This window comes from Apostichopus japonicus, chromosome 9, assembly GCF_037975245.1.
Source record: "Apostichopus japonicus isolate 1M-3 chromosome 9, ASM3797524v1, whole genome shotgun sequence".
Classification (NCBI taxonomy): Eukaryota; Metazoa; Echinodermata; class Holothuroidea; order Aspidochirotida; family Stichopodidae; genus Apostichopus; species Apostichopus japonicus.
In genome coordinates, this window is record NC_092569.1 from 8,545,662 (window position 1) to 8,566,269 (window position 20,608).

General features: G+C 35.6%; 2 protein-coding genes across 2 annotated transcripts in view; one reads left to right on the forward strand and one right to left on the reverse strand.

Annotated features, from left to right (window-relative positions):
* LOC139973459 (rho-associated protein kinase 2-like) overlaps nucleotides 1-20,608 on the forward strand; it is a 199,202-nt gene that overhangs the window by 123,466 nt on the left and 55,128 nt on the right. The window lies entirely within an intron of this gene.
* LOC139973880 (uncharacterized) lies at nucleotides 5,157-19,120 on the reverse strand. Its single transcript, XM_071980766.1, has 8 exons — nucleotides 18,961-19,120; nucleotides 12,571-12,616; nucleotides 11,841-12,010; nucleotides 9,455-9,719; nucleotides 8,505-8,716; nucleotides 7,818-8,126; nucleotides 6,763-7,027; nucleotides 5,157-5,785 (listed from the first exon to the last, which is right to left on the reverse strand). The coding sequence occupies exons 1-8, from the start codon at nucleotides 19,036-19,038 to the stop codon at nucleotides 5,523-5,525; spliced, it is 1,608 nt and encodes a 535-aa protein (XP_071836867.1). The 5' UTR covers nucleotides 19,039-19,120; the 3' UTR covers nucleotides 5,157-5,522.

Here is a 20,608-nt window from a genome sequence, read left to right on the forward strand (position 1 = left end):
GAAACAACGGATTAACATTAACTATAAGAACTGCAACGAGGAGCCGACGTCACCATCAAGTTAGCCTAGTAAACGAATATTCCAGAAATTAAGTATATTTAACGATACATATCTTGAAAAATACTGGTGTGTATAAGCATTCCCCTCGCAAGGGAACAGATACTACACGTGATCTTCGGGGATGTCTTCAACTCTTCGGTCTATCTGTTCGTTGTACACATCTCAGGATATATATATAACTAGTTTGATCTAGGAAGAATGTTATCCGATTCCTTGTTCTTTGTTCTATTTGTTTTACCAGTCAATGAACTGCATTCTGATGAACAATGAACAGATGAAGAAAACCGCCATTACTGTAATACCAAGTAGTCCCCGTTATGTCCAACACGTAACACACTAATGGACTTTATCGATACTCATTGAAGAACCACATCTTCCTTATTCGAAACAAGTTTATAACAATAGAGATAGATTAATGCCATTCAAGTGGTGCATTTGCTTTCATATTATTAAAATCTATATACGACAAGATGTTTACGCTATGTAAGCAGTCCAGAATTCACAGTGAACGTTTTGCGTTTTAACCGGCCTCCGGTAACACGTAGGCCTATCAAGCTTTCAATTGAAGACTATACAAAGACGAAAACATTAAGCAGATGGACGTTAATATCCTCTTACTTGAGGTACGTATGTGAGGATTATTTGAATCCATTTTTATCATTTGCTGTAAAATCAACTTTGCTAGAATTTTTTTCGCAATCTGGGAAATCAAACTCGACCTCTTCGAGGAAACTTAAGGTCCCTGAAAAAGCACCGTGTAATGGTATCCCCTCGGTAGGACCAGGGACGATTATATAAGAAAACCCCTTTAATTGGAATGAGAAAAATAAAAGACTATAAATTAAATACGTTGACAATTCTTTACTTGTTAGTGGATAGATCCATTTATGTTTTTGTATACAACCGTGGCACACCTGTTTTTAATCTTCCAATCACATGAACTACGATTGTGGCAGAGGTCAGGCATAGTTTCCTCCTCACTAGCAGGGGATTCTCCCTGGCAGGGGATTCTCCCTGCTTGCCTGCTGGATGTCCTTGCTCCCACTGTGCGTATGAGTGAGAAGATGTAATTCTGTCAACAAGATCGATGAGTGGCTATATACGAAATATTGTAAAGTCAAGTCAATATTTTCATGTTATTTACCATTGATTCAAATTTACTTTCTTTTATGTTTGTTTCCATTTATTTGTGTTTTGCAAGGGCGTAGGAACCGGGGGTGCTGGGGGCAGGGGCGCCAGCCCCCCAGTGAAAAATATGGAGGGGCGGAAGTATCATTCCGCCCCCCCCCCCCCGCTTCGCAAGTCAGAAAACTCCTTTTTCATTTCCAAATGAGAAAAAAATCTCATTTGGAGCACAAAATTGCATCTAAGGCCAGGTGAAAATGCAAAATTATATACAAAATGGAGTGGGTGGGTTGAAGTGTGCTATATTGCACCAAATTGCATCTGAGGCCACCTGGAAATGCAAAAAATTTCCAAAGGGGAGGGGGACACCCCCTCCCCTTAGACCCCTCCCCAGGCCGGCCATCAGTCTTCAGCCCCCCCCCCACTCAAAAGTACCTTCCTACGCCACTGTATTTATTTTATTAGGTTTTGCTGTTTCAAGTTACAAATTTGTTTTGAAGACGGTACATACTTTTTCTGATCAATCAATAAAAGTTGAACGTCACAGAACATAGTTGGTTTCAGTTCACTTTGCTAAAAACATGTAGAAACCGATCTTCAGGGTTAAATAAATTCCAGTTGATTAAAATCGACCGGTCCACAAAAGAACAGAATGAGAAATGGGATATAAGTATGAAATACTGTCAGAAAATGAAGGAGACATAAATATCCTGTATTATTATTTTTTGATTCGCTGCGTTGTTTGTCAATGTGAAATAAATTGTTCTACTTCTACGAAATTTGCCGGTAATTCCCCAAACGCGATCATAGATAATAGGTTATATTATTCTATTATTCATTTCTTTTGGGAATAGGGGGGGGGGGTGAAAACATTTGATATCCCTGTTTGTACAGAACCTCTCATTTGTTAAGAATGCTTGAGTATTCGGTCCCCTGATTATATACACGGCTAATGAAATTTTGTTTATCGGTCTTAGAATTGTAGGTACCTTATCGTCATTTGAAGTTACTTGAACTTAAAATGGGTTATTTACCCGGTCTTATTTCAATTTCAACAATGCACCGATTTAAAACTCATAATGCTCCCTAGCATACTTCAATAAAGGACTGAGATATTCTGACAACGGCTTAAATTGTTCTTTAAGTTTAAGACATATATTGAAAAACAAGCAAACCTGTCGAAAATAATGTATATATGTTTTATTAAATTAGTTTTGTTAGTTGTTTTAAAATAGTTTAGGAAAGCAATCCTTCACATTAATCTTTTCTTCACGTATTTCTATTCTAATGATGCTATGCTTCATAAAAAACTATTCAAAAAATACAATAAAATTGACTTAATGTTAGAAAGGTCACCTGTCTTGATTGTCTACATATTCTTATTAATTTATATAATATACCATTATTCATAGGCATTAACTGTCTATATCCTAGCATAAGACAAATCCTTTTCCATGTTAAAAAGTCCTACAGTAACATTCTTTTTAAATGTAAATACATTCTGTAGCTGTTGGAAATATAGTGGGAAAATACCTAAACCATTTAACATGGTTACATGCAAATCAAAAATATTTGTTGGAAGAAAAATCACCGTCTTTATATCATGCAAAATTCGTCTGTAATTTGCTCGTCAATGCCCTTATTTATTTAATTAATGCTGTTTGTATGTATCCATTCTATGTTAGTAGGTGGCACATTGGTTTTTCGAATAACTTTTTGTTACTTGTCTCACAGTCTGATTTGGAAGTTGTTCGAATTTTGATGCTTAATTGTCATCATCTTCTCTATTTAATTAATGATCATGCATGGCTGGTCCTGTTTAATTACAATATGTTAGTCCTGGAGTATTTCTATGGTCCCCAAATTGTAGGCAATACACTTTCATACCTGTGTTATGGAAGAGGTATGTTTTAATTTCAGGACCGAGGGCAGCATTCATTAAAGTTGCATGTCAAAGTCAATGTGTGTTTTTAATTTTACCATGCTGAAAAAAGGCACATATGCATACTAAAGGCAAAAACAGGACCATCTTCAAACTTTGAGAGAAAAAAGAGGGCAGCATGATGTTGGCTATAAGCCAAAGAAAATCCCAGGACCGGGTTTTCGGTCCTGTCTTTTCAAAATGTCCTGCCCTAATGTCCTGTATGATTCCCAGCACCGGTCCTGACATTCTGGGTGAGGTGAATTCACCCACACATACACACGCACACACACATACGTACACACAAATGCACGCACAGACCCATCCGCCTGCATCACTGCAAAGGTTACGATTATCATCTAAACGTGTTTTCTTATCCCCCCCCCCCCACCGCTCTGCCATGCACCCATCCCTTTCATTACTGCGTCGTTCTTGTTTTGCTGCTAAAAATGTTACAAAATATTCCACGAACATAGTTGTTTTAAAATCTACCGTCCACCTCTTCTAGAATGATAAACTAACCGGCCATGTTGGAGCACGGTGCTGGGGTGACCATATCAATTACTATTGATAATGAAGTAACCATATATCACATAGGATTTATATCACATAGGATTGATACTAGACTTCTACCATACTATGCAGACATCATATATGTCACAGTGCTTGCCAATGCACATGACTTGTTTATTTTCCCATTTTCACGGAATGATAAGTAATGGAAATATAAAACATGTGGTTAAATAAAGCGTCTAGTCAAGCGTTCTTCTTGTTTTCTTTGGTCCACCATTCTCATTTGGATGAACGCTTTCTCGTCTATTTCTTTCGCTGTTATTGGTAACCATCAATGAACCCTTTGATGAGCAATATGTTTGTTACCTTGCCTGCCTTCGTTGACGCAATCGTCATAACATTGCAGTGTATCCTGGCAACATCCGTAACCAATGGTAACGTTACTGCTAGGAAACCCCTTGCCCAAAGCCTTGCTGAAATCATCAATACCTTCCCTTGGGAGACTTACACATTGAATGAAAAAATATTCTTTCTCAAAGAGTCGATGTTGAATCGTTAATGTTAAATCGTGTACAAGCTGATGCAAACTTAATGAATTATAACGTTGTAAAAGTTTCAATTGACTCGTTTCATGAAATTAACCTAATCAATGTAACATTTTGCTGTAGATTGTTGAAATGGTTATTAAGTTGATAACATTTGATAAATAATTACTTTGCAGCACAATGTTGATTTCTTTATCGTTGAAAACTGTTAATACAATTATTCATAGTGTTGAAATTGCCATAGAATCTTAACCAGGGGGTCTTAATATTAAAACGACACTTCTACGGTTCCGTATTTTGTGAAACCAACGATTTAAAGGCATTGAAGACTAGTCCCAAACCGCGTGCCGCCCTCTAAAAAGTTCATTTTCCGTTGCCTGCAAGTGAAGTATTATTCTTGTCGCTACAGAATGCAGACAGTAATGAAACGTGATACCTTGTTATCTTTTACTGTATCTGTCCCTGAGATGTCCATCGCTGCTATTTACACTGTGCTGTGGGTGTTGACCGTAGCTGCATGTATTGACTGTGCACTAGTGTCTAATTACAGACGGTAGCAAGCTGTGTGTGTATTTTCTGGGATCGATGGTGGTGTCTAACGCTTATGTTACACCTCATTCGAAACTAGATCAGACAACCGGCATCAGACGTTTCTTTGTTTGCGAGTCTTCACTTCCTTTTAAACTTTCCAGGATGACACAAGGAGAGTAACAATTTCTACTGTCAGTATTTAGTCCATTGTCACGCAACAGTGTGTGTTATTACAACTGACTGCTACATACAAGTTTGTGGTATAAAATTGTCACACGATGTTTCGAAGAACACAATATTTTTAATCAAGTTGTTGAGTGGCCAGTGTCGGTGTGTGAGGGTCGGGTTGGGTGGGTGGGTGCTACAACCATACGGATACTATGTTCGTCACTTTCATTTTCAGGTCATACCGGGCTTGATCCATCATCCAGTTTAATAATAAATTGAAATAAACAAAAAGGTAAATATGTGAAAAGAAGTGTTTATTTTTCTCAAGGTTATAATTTCAATTTTATTGTTTGGAATATCCAATGTTAAATTTCTTATAAATGAGCAAACATTGACAATAGAACAAGAATTATGTCCATTACTAGGGTGCATTGCGTTGACATATCTTGGTATACATTAGCGTCATCACTGGAGTATATTCATTGTTTTCCTGTACTTTAATGTGACGTCGATGTGTTTTCTTCACTATCAGTCACGTGACTTCTCTATCCATATTTTCAGTCAGAAGACATCTATATACTTGCTGAGGAATAGGAAAACTAGCTCGATCTGCTCAACTACAATTCGTAGTTTTGTCAAGAAATCTCTCGTATTCCCGGCTAAAAGGGACGAATCTTCATTTCTGAATATTTGATGTTGTAATAGCTGCCGGGTAAGTAATACCAATAAGGACTACTATAACTATCTCGGCTGGCATGGTAGTTTCCATTGAGGTTGGAATATTCACAATTATTGTACCACCAGGCACCGTGATAATACACAGCACAGTTATTACTATTAGCATCGTTGTCACTGTCCTTGGTAGTGAACTGGTAGTTGAGGTGATATCGAAGAGCATAACCATTAGGGTTGCTGCGAGAGTCTGCAAAGAAGAACAAAGAACAGATATATTAACATTCTATGTAATGTCACTGAAAGACAGACATATTGATGTTGCTTGAAATGAGAGTTTTATTTATTAAGAATTTCATTAATGAATTAACTTTTATGATTCATTATTCCACTTATTGCAAATTAAATGTTATCTTTAATTATTCTTAGTTGCTTTCTATTAGTTTTTATTTTATTTTATACCAAAATTATATTTCGGTACTGCTGAAATCTCATATGCTGTAATATCTAATTACTAACAAAAAAAAAAAAAAAAAAACATTGAAAAGCAAGATGATGTAAGTAATCCCATTTATAGAATTGACGTATAATAGGTTGTTCAAGAACGTTCATACTGTTTTCAATGAAATTGACCGTAGTAAAGTAATATTAGCTAATACGGCATCATTGTTGTGAGTAAATGACACAAAATCAAACATTGTGTCCTGAAACTTGGGTTTGCCCTTCTGAACAGTGCGATGATGCTAACTTTAATTGTGTGCAATTGCATATGCGAACAAAGAACTGTACACACGATGCAAGATTGCTGCGTGGACATGTGTGCATAGGTCAATGTATAGCAGAGGTGTCTATGTGTAGGTCTGAAATTGGACAGAACATGGCATGAGAATGATTTACTTCGATGTTGATGTTTAATGGGGTTGGAAGTCTTACTGTGTCTTTGTTTTACTAATTTATGAAAGGAAGGATACAAATCTCAAGAAGAGAAATATGGATTAATCAATCCATCCACATACCGTCATGTTCATAAAGTATTGCATTATCACTGCAAAGCATTCACTTAAGTCTTCGGTCAAATATATGTATGAAACCTTATAATATGATGTTCTTATAAGACAACACAAAATAAAGAACAGGTAACTACGTACAGACCGTAGAATCATTAATAGTTGTAGAATTGTGCAGATATTAAAGGTTGTGTATGTAACCAAATATATTGTAACAAACCCGCTGTTCCACTATAGGTTCCAAGTTGAGATAACCGATATTTGTCGCTCTCGTCATTAATCCGGAAGTTGTCAAACTTGGCATAGTATGGAGCGCCATCTCTGTTCACCATATCAATCCTAATTTCATATCTCTTTTGATTGGTCAAGATAGAAAGCTTATCATTTCCAAGCCAAAACTCGTGGTCTAATTCTCCAAAACCTTGTTTGTAGCTGTCCCATCCGAGATAGAAATCCTCGGTTCCATCCACACGACGTTGAAAAACCTTTGTTTAAATATTATGTGAATAAGAGGAATACGTTTGTCATGATCAACCATGGCAAAAAAATTAACTAAATTGTCAACATTTTAAGAAACTTTAAAGTTGAAAACGTTGACTTAAACCAGGGAACTGATAAAGAAAACTTCTTTAAAACATTTTCATTAAAGACATTTTCCTTACGTAGATTGTTCATTCTACTGCAGATATTAGCCTGAAATGAAAATCTGACAAAATCACAAAACGCTTTAAAGGGATTTTTGAAACGTGAGAAAGCAGATACATAGTAAAGGCTTCATTGTGGTTATTTTCCTTAAAGAAAATACATTTCATTATTTTTTTCACTCTAATCATATAATATATTTGCATACTTTACTCGTCGTTTAATATTCTATCTAGAATGGAACAGGATTATTTTGAAATATGGTAACTGTAGTTTAAAGTGCAATCCATTACGAACGATTATCCATTTTTATGTATAGCTTTGTATCAATAACGGTTACTACACTGGTTTGTGATTTACACTTGTATGTCAAGATGCCTATGCTACTACAATCGACCACAAGGTAAACTCGGTCACTTTTGTACACTGTGTACAAAGGAGCTTTGTAGTGCAATGTACAGTAATGCATTGTATTTTACCAACGTGCTGCTTAGTGTAAGGTAGTGTATATGTTACAGTACAATGTAGTGTATTATTGAGTGCTCATTGTGGTACAATATGTAAAGTGTAATTAATACAGTGTTTTACCGATAAAGTGCGATCAATGCGGTTTTAATTAATGAAATGACTTACCGTCCATCCTCCTCCATCAGTCATGTTGCAGTAAACCTCAAAGGCCTCGCCGGTCCATCCGGTTGGTTTGATTCTGTATATATCGTTATCCTCGGATCCATCCTCGTATATTTCCTGACAATCTTTAGGTGGTCTCGTGCATGTTTCACCGTCTCCTCTGTAGCCACCGGTACAATAACATTGTCTTATGTTGTCCCGGACGTCACAAACTGCGTTAGGACTGCATGCATATGCTTCATCCCACGTGATCCGCCCGTTGGTACAAACACCTTTTCTTGTACATCCAGGGTTCACGTAAGAGCCACCTTCCTGAAACACAAAATTATTCTTTACTTTAATTTTTACAGATTATATTTAACCCTGATGTTGTGTTTATTATCATCCATGGTAAATACTGTTTTGTATTGTAATGTCTCTTAGTAAGCACTAAAATTCACTACGCGGAGTATTCCTATAACTGTATAGTTAAATGAAATGAAAACTAATTCATATTGGAGTTTAATTGCACTTATATTGCAGTCATTACAACAGACAGTATTTACAGTGACTGGTAACATGGTAAAAGTCTGAACTATGCTGTTGTTTGTAGAATAGTTGCTGGAAACTGTCACAGTGCACAGTCTTTGACATATTCCCGCATATTTGACTGCCCAAAAGTTAGACAAATGAAATTAAAACACAACTTACAGGAATTACTGTTTGTCCCTCTGATTCGTAACATCCACACTGTTCTTGAGGTACACAGTCTGATCCCTTCATGAAGTAGCCATCGGAACAAACACAGGCTTCGGCTTCATTACAGACCCCATCCTGACACATTTCTGGAGCATCACAAGTCCGCTGACAGGAGTTACTGCAGTTTATATAGACCATGTTGTAGGGGCAAAGAGTTATAACGTCTGCAGGAATAAATATGTCGGTAGTTTAAAGGAATGACCTCAAATTGAAACATACCGATGATGTAAATTTTGTTGTGTATGCTAATTGTAATGAACATGCTGTGAAACTAGTGTTAAAAGCCTAAATTACTACATACTCCATCAGATAAACAAACACATGGCCAGGTGTTAATGTTCTCTAGCGACATGATCATAGATTGCTATTATTCTCAGATAAGCTCTTAACATACGTGACAACTGTTTACCTGACAAAACTGAATCCATTAGTTGTCAGCCTAAAAGAGAAGTAGTATATTCCTCAAGTTACTGTCTCACATAATAGTAATGACAATGTCATATGGAAGGTACAAGTTACACTGGTGATTGGTTAACTTGGGCAGATCCACAAAGTAAATAGGAAGGCAGTGTGGTCCATGGTTCGTTAAAGTTGATTACCATGTAGGGGAATCTGCGGACACTCTCCCAGAAAAAGACAACATTTCAAGGTTAGATTGCAGATTTAGGCTATATATTATGTCTAACATTAGGTCTCTACGTAAGGATGTGCCAATAATTATACTTTTTTTTTGTGGTGTTGAGGGGGGAGGGGTGGGGTTGGGGTCATCCCAAGCCTCTGGTTCCGCGTATGATATATATTCAAAACTACCAAATATGGTGAACTAAAGGTCATCTGGCCAGATAACTGAGCTAAGGGGAACAATAATAAGGATTTTAAGCAGAAATGTTGATATAACTTACCTGTTCTTCCAGAATACTGTCCGAGACTGAACAACTTGAAGTTGCTGAACGCATCACTAATGCGGAAGTTATCGTAAGATACCCGGATTAAGGAACCATTTGATGACGTCATCTCAATCACCAATTGATACTTCTTTTGATTGGTCAAGTGAGAAATCTTCTCATTACCGAGCCAGAATTCCTGAGATAAAAAGCCAAAGCCAGACTTGTAGCTGTCCCAGTCACGGCTGAAGTCGATGGAACCGTCAATGCGACGTTGTATTACCTAACAGTGTAAATGATTTAGGAAATGAATTCAAAGAACTTGATGTGTTTATTGTGAAATATACGTCACTAGAAACCATTCTTTTGGCAAAGATAGTCTACTACCTAATATAAGGATATGCACACCAGGTGCGTATCCAGGGGGGGGGCGTTGGGGGCGCGCGCCCCCCGGGTAAGAAAAAGAGGAGAGGAAAAAAAGAGAAGAAAAAAAGGAAAAAAGAGGGGAAAAAGAGGAGGAGGAAGGAAGGGAAAAGAAAAAGAAGAGGAGAAAAAAGAGGAGGGAGTAGAATAAATATGCCAAGACACCGGGAAGAGAAAGAAGAACAGTGACATCATTACAGCGCTGATCCCTATTATATACACAGGGTAGCCAGTGACGGATCGAAGATGTCGGAAGGGGCGGGCGCATCACCCTACCCCTTTCACCGACAACTCCATTTTTGACGTTTCCATTTCTCCTCTCTCACTAATGTATATATATATATACTATATATGGTCTACCATAACGCGTGTGTGTGTGTGTATGGACGCCTTAAACCATTGTGCTATGAAACCAACTGTGGCTGGTCGGAGTCGTCGGAGAACATGACGCATTTCGGGAAGGGGGCGACCGCCCCCCTAGCATATTTTTTTTTATGATATCGCTAGTAAATTCAAAATAGAAAATGCTTAGATGCAGCTTACAAGGCAGTGGAAGTGTCATATCCAGCGATCTGGGAGGCATTTTCAGCCAAAATTTTCTTGTACGCTTCGCGCCAACTCGTGGTGGCGCTACGCTTAGATAGTTTACCTACAGGCTTCGCCCCTCCCTTGCAAAGTATTCGCTACTTTGTAAACCACACAGCAGATATTACATCATATATCAGTGAGCATGAAAATCGAGGTTCCAGGATGAACAGCCTCAAAACTGTCGATGTGTGTAGTCATAGTAACCCATTTGATTTTGGGGACTGTAACGACTTTACCCGAAAAATATAACCTAAATTTACACGTTAATATCAATATCATATAAGTAAGCATCGGTTATTACCTCGCATGTCATTGTGTACCGTACGGTTCGTGGAAATTGCGCAGTATACCGCGGGATGCTGTAAACAACGAAATGTCTTATGTAGATGGAGAAAAAGCATGGAGGTCCAATTATGTCAAATTCTCTTTTACATTAGTAATGTCGAATTAGTCGGCCAAGCTTACAACTTTATTTTAATTATCAAGGAGATATTTTTTCAACTATTCATTTCCTTTAGCTACATCATTGCAATTTATTTTTCTTTCAGTAGGAGCCCCTGCCTCCTACGCCTATGTGTGTATTGTTCGGTTGAAGGAAATATCTGGTATTTTTTTCATTTCCTTCAACCAAGTTTAATAATAGCCGTTAAGAGGTTTTAATATTTCTACACCAATAAATTAGTGCGTCTGAATTTTCGAAAATTTCCTGACCAACATTCTTCATCATACTTCCCTCTACTAGTGTAATTTTGACCGGTCTGTTAGGGGTTGAAGGAGGTTTTTCTATATTGGTTGTCCATAGATGACATAGATGCAACATTATGGGTATGTTTTGAAGTGAGTTTATTCACGAGAAATCTCAATTTTCAAATTCTGAACAAATAATGGGCTGAAAACCTTGAAAAGTGGGGCTGTCGGGTATTGTGGACCGCGACGAAGGATCACCTACAAAAGCAATGATCCACATGAGATGCGATCAGGTCGAACATGATACAGTATGTGACTGGTGAAAATCTTCAATAAGGTTATGGATGGAAAAAAAAACTATTGGGAAATACTTGGTTCTCAGGTAAAAGTGTACATCTGGTTGGTCATTTTCAAGCCCGAGAAGTGCCATTTCCGGTGATCTGGGGGGTATCAAAACCAGAAATTTTCTTGTACGCTGCGCGCCAACCGATGGTGGCGCTCCGCTTAGATAGTAATTCGCGCCCCCCGGGTTAGAATATCCTGGATACGCGCTTGCACACTGTTTGTTATGTCAGTGCGCATCTACATATTGTGGTATCACCCGGAGAGTTTACCCGGAGAAATGGGGAAATAATAGGGAGATGGAAAAGAGTAAAAGAATAAGAGCAAAAGAAACATGTTAAATAAACACACTGTTGAGACCTACCGTCCATCCACCAGAACTGCCTGTGTTATCACAGTAAACCTCAAAAGGCTCTAGATAGCCATCTGGTTTGATCGTGAAGACACCAGTAGAGTTATGAGATGAACATTGCTCCTGGACTTCTCTGCAATCTCTCGGGTAATTCGATTGTTGGTAGAAGAAAAACGACGAACCTAGTATGTCCAAGAAAGTAAATTGGTTAGCTTTTGTGAGTTGATTAACAGTGGAGTTTAAAGAAAATGTATTGTCATTTCCAAATAGTATGCGATGAATCTAAATATTAACGTTTTCTAATATTAATATATTTATGACGCTGTATTAACTGTTTTAGCTGATACCTAACTTATCATTGGAAGTACACCAAACTTTCGAATCAAACGAAAACGAAAAGTATATTTGTTTAAAATTTTTAACAAGAATGATCACCGAATGTTAATAACGATTGCTAAGGAAGTAACATCATAATTATAACATAAATCCATGTATTTAAACAATTCTAATGATATTTAATCATGACGTTGTATCTGAAGACTTCATTTACATACAATTAAAAGCCTGCAAAGTTAACTTACCTAAACTAATATCACTGAATGTTAATAACGACTGATTAGGAATAAGCATCATAATTATAACGTTAATCCACATATTCGAATAATTGTTATGTTATTTATTCATGACGTCATATTTTGATGACTCATTTACATAAGATTAGAGGCCTGCAAAGTTCACTTACCTACACTATTATCACCAGTGACGTCATTGATTGTCTGTAGAGCATTCTGTCAAATGAAAATTAATAAAAAATGTAACGGCGCAGTTAAATGGCAAATTTACTTTTTCATGTGTAACTGAGGTTATGTATACTTTACTCACTATTTTAAAATGACTGATATACTGCAGCACAGGGGTGGTAAAAGTGTGTGTATTGGGAGGGGTGGGGCTGGCTTGGTGACAATAACTTCGTGCCTATCCCGCATATATTGGCACCACTTATTGCTACATGAGAAAAAATCTGGGAGTTGAGTAGGTTGGTTGAACAAGTTGGAACTTTCTAGTTCACAGTGTAACAATGTAATAACCCCAGAGACGGTACTTAACCATGCTATTCTTTCGAATTGTAAATTCTTTTAACAAATGTTTATCCATTTACCTTCAATTATTAAACTTTCTTTTGATATCAAATACCCAAACTTAACGGAGAGTATAACATTTGAAACGAATGATTATTCAGCGACAGTACTATCACCCTAATAAACATAGATATAAGTGACGTTGTGTAAAATAAACAAATTTATTTCGCATATTTGATGTTAAAGCGTTACAAAGCCATTAGATGAACACGTCTAGGAAGAGGCAATTACTCTAACGTAGATATTCCATCTAGTACTTTGATATATATCTATGCCTCTTAAACATACACGAAGTATCATTTAACTATAATATCCTGGTTGGCACAAATATAACAAACATAGTGCACAACGAAAATCACTTTGGGGAAGTTGTGACAAAAAAACGCAATACCTGCATTGGCAGTAAATATAGTCACGAAAAACAATATTTTTAATTTGAGGGAAAATAGACCATGACAAGATTTTCCATGTTGATTTTTTACATGTTATATTTCAAACTGTGTTTATTTGAGATAGCAGTCACAAATAAGAAAAAAATCCACAAAAAATATTGAGCTGTGAGAAACTAGATCGTGTAAGTACTTACTGTATCTTGGAGCATTTGTAATTATAGAGCTCATTGAAGTAACAAACTTTATCAGAAGAGAACGAGGCGGCTGAGTAGAGTATGTTTCTGATTACATCAACATTACAATGAGAACCCTAAATAAGCAAACAGGTCGCGACATGGGTAGACAATATTGTATATAGTATTCAGGGCCGTCTTAAGAGATCACCGGGCCCTGGGCCCGGCAATGGAGCGGGGCCCCTCAATCAAGTGAGTTCGAAAAAGTTGCGTGAAAAATTGACATCCTTGACAATCGCTCAAGCATAGACATGCCTGCATTTACCACCCCTCCCTAAAGCTGAATAACATACGTGATATATCTAAAAGCTGAAATACAGAGTTATCTTCCAGTTGCCCTCCAGGCTCCATCCCTTCCCTAACAATACTGGACTCACCATTTGTAACACCCTTGTGTTGAGTCTTTCAACTGGGGGAACTAACGGAACTTGCGGCATTTCTTGATCGTAAACTGTTGTATGATTGGCTGAAAGTCAATCTTTTTGAGGTGTTTTGAGGTGTTGTAAGCCTTCGGGGCATAGTATATTCCAGGGTTGCCAACTCAGATTCGAATATTTAATGTCAAACTCTCAAGTGTTTCACCAACTCTCGTCACAAGTTGTCAAGTATCGAATTCAATCAGGCATAATGGCCTATTCAATCAGTTTTGCTCCCAGATTAAGACATGGGGTTACTACGATTGCGGGGCCCCTGACATCGCGGAGCCCTGGGCCAGGGCCCAGTGGGCCATGCATTAAGACGGCCCTGATAGTATTCGATGTATGAGGCAACTGCCTCCGTGATCTCATCATTTTAGTTACAAAACTGCAACCACTTAGAAAAATATTTTAGCTTCAAATCACCAAGGCCTAGAGACACAAGTTAGTTACATAACCACCACTGCCTAGAGACAGACTTTAGTTACAAAACATCCATGGCCCAGAGACACAATTTAGTCACAAAACCACCATGGTCTAGAAACATGCTATCATTTGTTTCCCAATAAATATTCAGCTGTATGAATTTAAAATAAAATTGTGTTAACAATTTGAAGATACACAGTCATCATCATTTCCGCGGTAGAAATGTTTTTCAAGAAAGATTAAAAGAAGTATTATTTTCTGGGCGACGGGGAGAATCCTACATCCTTTTATTTACTTTTGTTTGTGTATCTGAGAATAACACTATCAGGGATGTCACCATGACAAAGAAGTTAAGAATTTGTTCCCTTTTTGTTGATGATGCAAACACTATTAACTAATCAAACAGGAAAATCTAATTCTTGAACAAATAATTATTATACCTTCCTGGTAAACAATGATTGGATGGGAATATCCTGATTTTTCTCCAAACTAGTGAGTTTTGTCATTCTATAAGATCTTAGTTTGCAAAAATTTTACAGTGGGGAAATATTGAAATAAATTGGAACAAATCATTTCAACTTATTTCTACACGTTTCAAGCGTTTAAATTTAACATTTACCAAACATATACGCCATGCCCAAAATTAAAGAAGACTTTATTTGATAAAAACAAAATTTAAAATTAAAAGATGTTAATGTAGTTCTATAGAATGTTTCAAATTACGTACCTATGAATTAATACCAAAGTATGTAACTACAATTTTTGTTTGAAAACATGATAAAACATACATAGCAACCGCTGGATTTTCCGATGCAGAGTTTTGTAACAGAGACTTGGCAACAAGTGGGTGATAATTTTCTGTGTTACGAGGTAGAAAATACACTGCAAACAAAATCTCTGTTTTCATGGTGGCGGAGGAGGGGGAGTACTTTAATATTGAGTTATATTTCACTATTTTTAAATGATAATATCCCCGGTTTTGTTCCAGACTTGTGAATTATTTCACTCTGTAAGAGATCGATTTAAAAAAAAAATACTCGCAGAGCGGAAATGACTGAATGAAATTCTACCAGATACTTTGATTTAGTGTTATACGGTGCAAGCAGACATTACCAACAAAAGCATAAAAGTAATAAACAAAAACATGTGTTTTAACATGTGTTCCGTGAAATAAGCTTCGACCGATATACTGCAGTGCCTAAACTTAACCAATTGAATTGATTTCATGATTAAAGAAATAGTATACAAATGCGGGTTATTACTAATATACTGTCAAATATTTTCGTCCTTAAAGTAAACGTCACAATTTCTGGCATCGGAATGCTTCTAATAGTTATAATTCAGCAAACTGTTTACGTCCGTACAGCGAAATGTAAAGAAAATGTAAATAAAATGAAACTTAATTAATACTGATACAACAGTAACTACAGGCTCAGCTCCTAGGCAAGAAAACATGAGATGTGAAACAGAATTGCTAGTGTAGTCTTTCGACCGATTGAAAGGTTTAAATAAACTTATATTATATTACACGTTGATCCGTTACCATGCCCTTCTACAGAGCAAAATGAATTCAAACTAACGAAACACGATTTTTTTTTCTAGTTGTGTATAAGAAATTATGATTTGCAATTTTTCAACATTTACGACAGATAACAGTTAAACATGATCAGACAAAACCCCATTAGAATATTTGTCACTACTTTGGACAATGCACGAATATGATAGATGCCGTTTATTTTCAACATACTTTTCTAGTCCTTACAAAATGTTGTTTGCGACTTGATTGTTTCTTCCTCTAACCATTAAAAATACTTTTATCTTAACTATGGATCCCAGCAAGGAGAGATTATATTCACGTTTTTATTACACAATCAAACAGGAAATATGGAGAAAAAGTGTATGTTCTATATGAATCATACACTCCCAACTCCCAAATCCAGGTTTCCAGAACAGAGATCGAAAATGGATTGCTTTTTAAACTTGCTTTTTGGAACTTTTTAAAAACAAGAAACTGATTTCAATTTCATTGTGATGTAAATAATCAGAGATAAAATGAACTATTTATTCCGATAAAGAAAGTTTGGACATGTCAGAGCCTCACACAGGTATATCTTACGTTAACTAGCAGGTCTAGGTAGCACGTCACTAATTTAATTTGGCTCTATAGGTTCCTATGGTTCGAACATTTTGAAAGTGAATCAAGAGGTAAGAAACACAATAGTAAGATGATGAGATGTGATAGCTTTTGATAATTGGCATATCATTTACAACTGGAAGTTTTTACTAAATTTAAATGGCTTAAAGCGTTTACTAATTAAATTTAAGTAGAATAGAGATTACAGTTTGAGTCAGTGATATCATTAAACATATGATTATTTGCTAAGCTCCACGATCGTAAATGATATTAAATAAAACATTTAAAAAACGTTGTGTTAATAACACTAATGTATACGGGGGATTCAATAGCTTGCTATTTTTAAATCATTTGTTTGACGCTTTCCTATAACCTTTGCATTTTTTTTTATTCTCTTTTAAATATAATTGACTAAATTTTCAGTTAGCACTAAACATGACGTCAAAATTACTTTCATCGACTACGTTGTTGCGCCAAACTGTTATTATACGATTTATCGTTTAAACGAATAAATTTAGAAAGAAAGTGACATAATACAGTTTGGAGATATAACACGATTTAATAAAAGTCTGTTTGTAAACTTGACAAAAAACTTTTGATGATAAAGACGCTACACATATAAGATTTAGTAACGCGGAAATTAAATGCTTTGATAATATTCTAGACAATAAAATTGTTAATGCAAAGATACTTTGTTCCTTGTTTGACTTTTTTTCAATTGTAATCTTAAAAGGCAGCATATTTCATTAAAATAAATTATCGTTATGTAAACGAATTTTATATTTGAATGAATTGACACAGGTATATCATACTTTAACTAGCAGATCTAGGTATAACGTTACTAATTTAATTTGGCTCTAAATGTTCACATGTTTTTAAAATTTTGAAAGTGTAGCAAGCAAGAGGTAAGAAACACAATAGTAAGATGATGATAGGTGATAGCTTTTGATCATTGGCATATTATTTAGAACTGAAAGTTGTTAATAAAATTAAATGGCCTAAAGCGTTTACTAATTAAATTTATGTAGAATAGAGATTACAGTTTGAGTCAGTGATATCATAAAACATATGATTATTTTGCTAAGCTCCACGATCGTAAATGATATTAAATAAAACATTTAAAATAGTTTGTGTGAATACCACTGTTATATATCGGGGGATGCAATAGCTTGCTATTTTCAATTAGTTTGTTAGACGCTTTCATATAACTGCTTTTTCCATTCTCTTTAAAATATGCTTGAACGCTAAACATTACGGCAAAATTACTTTCCACTAGGATGTTTTACAGTTTGGAGATAAAAACACGATTTATTGAAAGTCAGTTTTGTAAACTTGAATAAAGACGCCACACATATAATATTTAGTAACAAGGAAATTAAATGCTTTGGTAACATTCTAAACAAACTACTTGTTATGCAAAATAAGTTGTTCTTGTGTGACTTTCCGACTTTTTTTTATTGTTATCTTAAAATGCAACATATTTTATTAAAACAAATTATTGTTTTATAAACATGTTTCAGATTTGAATGAATCGATTGATAATTTGATTAATACTACTTAATAGTAGCTTATCCTTTAATCCGTTATTTCGAGGTATTTAAACTGGCACAATTATGAACAATTGTCACTTTATGTAGATTTTTACTTTCATTTTCATAAATTCGGGAAACTACTATATTTCAACCGAAAATTAAGTTTTTTTGTTTGAGTATACGTCAATCGCTCTTCAAATGTAATGATATTCAATCACTGTAATCTTGTTGAGAGTTGTTAAATTATACTTATTATTTCGAAACGATGCATTAATAATATTTTGAAATTTACACTCGGAAGGAAAATTAGTTTTGTTGTGTTCAGTTATGCCAAAAAACAAACATAAACGTTCCAATCTTTGAAACTCACAATCTTTAACCGTTGATATTGATTCTTACACAATGTTGAGAAGAATATTCACTATTAATTTCTATAAAATGAAAGTGTTTGACTTTGATTTAGAGGAGTCAATGAAATATAAATATAATATCAAGGACAAATTTGCCTTAAAATGATAATAAACTGTATTTGTATTTTTTTCTACTTTAATTTTTTTCACCATGGTAATATTGCATTTAAAATCAAATGTATGAGCCTGAATAATTTTGCTCAAATTATTATCCAGTGTATAGATTAATAATTACAACTTTTAAAACCTAAGAAGTTTTAATTGGAAATACAACAAACATCACTTTTACTGCTGGAAAGGGAAAACGTTACTTACATAAATTGGTATACTCTACCATGGTGACTGAACCTTTAAAAATTAACTGCAGCTAAATAACACGTCAAGCTAATTGAATTAAATGATGGGAGAGGTAATAAGAAAGTATCGAAATATCAAAGTTCTAAAACTCACCACTCGTTGTGAAAAGAGACAGCCTGTTGTCCAAAAGAAAAGAAAAACTTCAAAAACTTTGCACAATTTGCTGATCATCTTGATAATGGAGAGAATTGGAGTGTTCGGTGACCTGCTCTCTTCTGATGTAAACGTTGATAATGATTTCCTCTAAGGTGAAGCTACATAATACTGAGCCACTTAAATTAACCTGTAGCCTACAGTAGAGGAGACTGGCCATACAGCTGGACATAACCAATGTTGCCCATCGTGTTAATTGTCATATTATACTGATAAAATACCCTTCAAAATTATGACTTTGGTGATAAACGTCACTTATCCACATCAGTAGATTTTTCAACACGGATATACATATGATGAAATTATGGCGTTGTCTATTTATAGGCTTTCATTGACAATGGTTCATGGGGTTACATCAACGTCAGTCGTGGGGGAAATCTTCATAGTATAATTAATATATTAATTAACAGGTAGAATCAACATATTTGTAAAAATTGTCTTCTGAAGTATCTTTTAATTTATTTTGTGTAAGTGGAGTACTTAATGTGAACATAATAACACATTGACATATACCAGCTATAATACCATCATTTGTTCCTGAAGACTTAAACACAATAAATGTACAAATCAGAGAGTTTTCTGTCTGGCTGTATATTACAAACTATTGAAGAGGGAATCGTTTTGAATCAATGTATTCTTTATCGTTGTAGTTACCATGACAGTTCTGGGCATATAAATTTAATATCTTGAGCCTTTTCGATATATTATATTTGTCATCTGAATTTTTATTTTACCCGTTTAACAGACTCCTAACCGCGACGCAAATCTATACAGATACTTTATTTGAAACCTTACCTTTTGTGACTATAAATGATAGATCCCTGAGGTGTGTTAAGAAGTATGGAGCGGGATTATACTGGAGATAATCATCTGCTAAACTATATGACTTACACCGTTGCAGACTATGGTTGTATAAACAGGCTGTATAAACAGGCTTCATTAACTAAGAATCTGCAAGTTTTATAATCAGTTCTAAAGATGGTGCTATGGATGGCGAACGCGTCCGTAATCATCTAAGTTAGGGGTGGGTAACCTACGGCCCTCAGGCCACATGCGGGCGGCCAATGACTTTTTGCGGCCCGTGAGATGTCTCAAGAAAAAGAAAACAAATCAATCTATTTTACATCATCACAAAAAACGAGCTATTGCTTAGAATTTATCGGCACTAATGATACTGCCATGTATGCCTATTATCCCCATTTATTATCAACATACTGTTTTTGTGAATACAGATTTAGTACACACACCTATTGCTTGAAAGTCCTCGAAATCAAATGTTTGAAATTAACAGCAGGTCGTTGGTTAGGTGCGGCCGAGGCAATTTTCACTCCTTATATCTGGCCCATTAATTCCAAATGGTTGCCCACCCCTGCCCTAAGTGAACAAGTGTACCAAAAAAAACCTTCTACAACGCGACAGAATCCGCATTCAATAAACGAAGTGTTGGTGAAATTAAGGCATTGTGGGGAAATGCTTTCTGGATGGCTTCCAAGTCCGATATGACAATATATAATCAAAACAAAAATAATTTATCGCTTGTAAAGTTTAAAAATCTTGTAAGGTTCGTTTAGATCATCTTCGAATTTGA

Bases quoted from the DNA above. Each gene is read 5' to 3' on its own strand.
- LOC139973880 (XM_071980766.1), bottom strand. From the start codon at position 19,038: ATGATCAGCAAATTGTGCAAAGTTTTTGAAGTTTTTCTTTTCTTTTGG. The intron at 12,011-12,570 runs GTAAGTGAACTT...TGGACATACTAG, and splicing joins CACTGGTGATAATAGTGTAG to GTTCGTCGTTTTTCTTCTAC. The intron at 8,717-9,454 runs GTAAGTTATATC...TTATTCCTGCAG, and splicing joins ACAGTATTCTGGAAGAACAG to ACGTTATAACTCTTTGCCCC.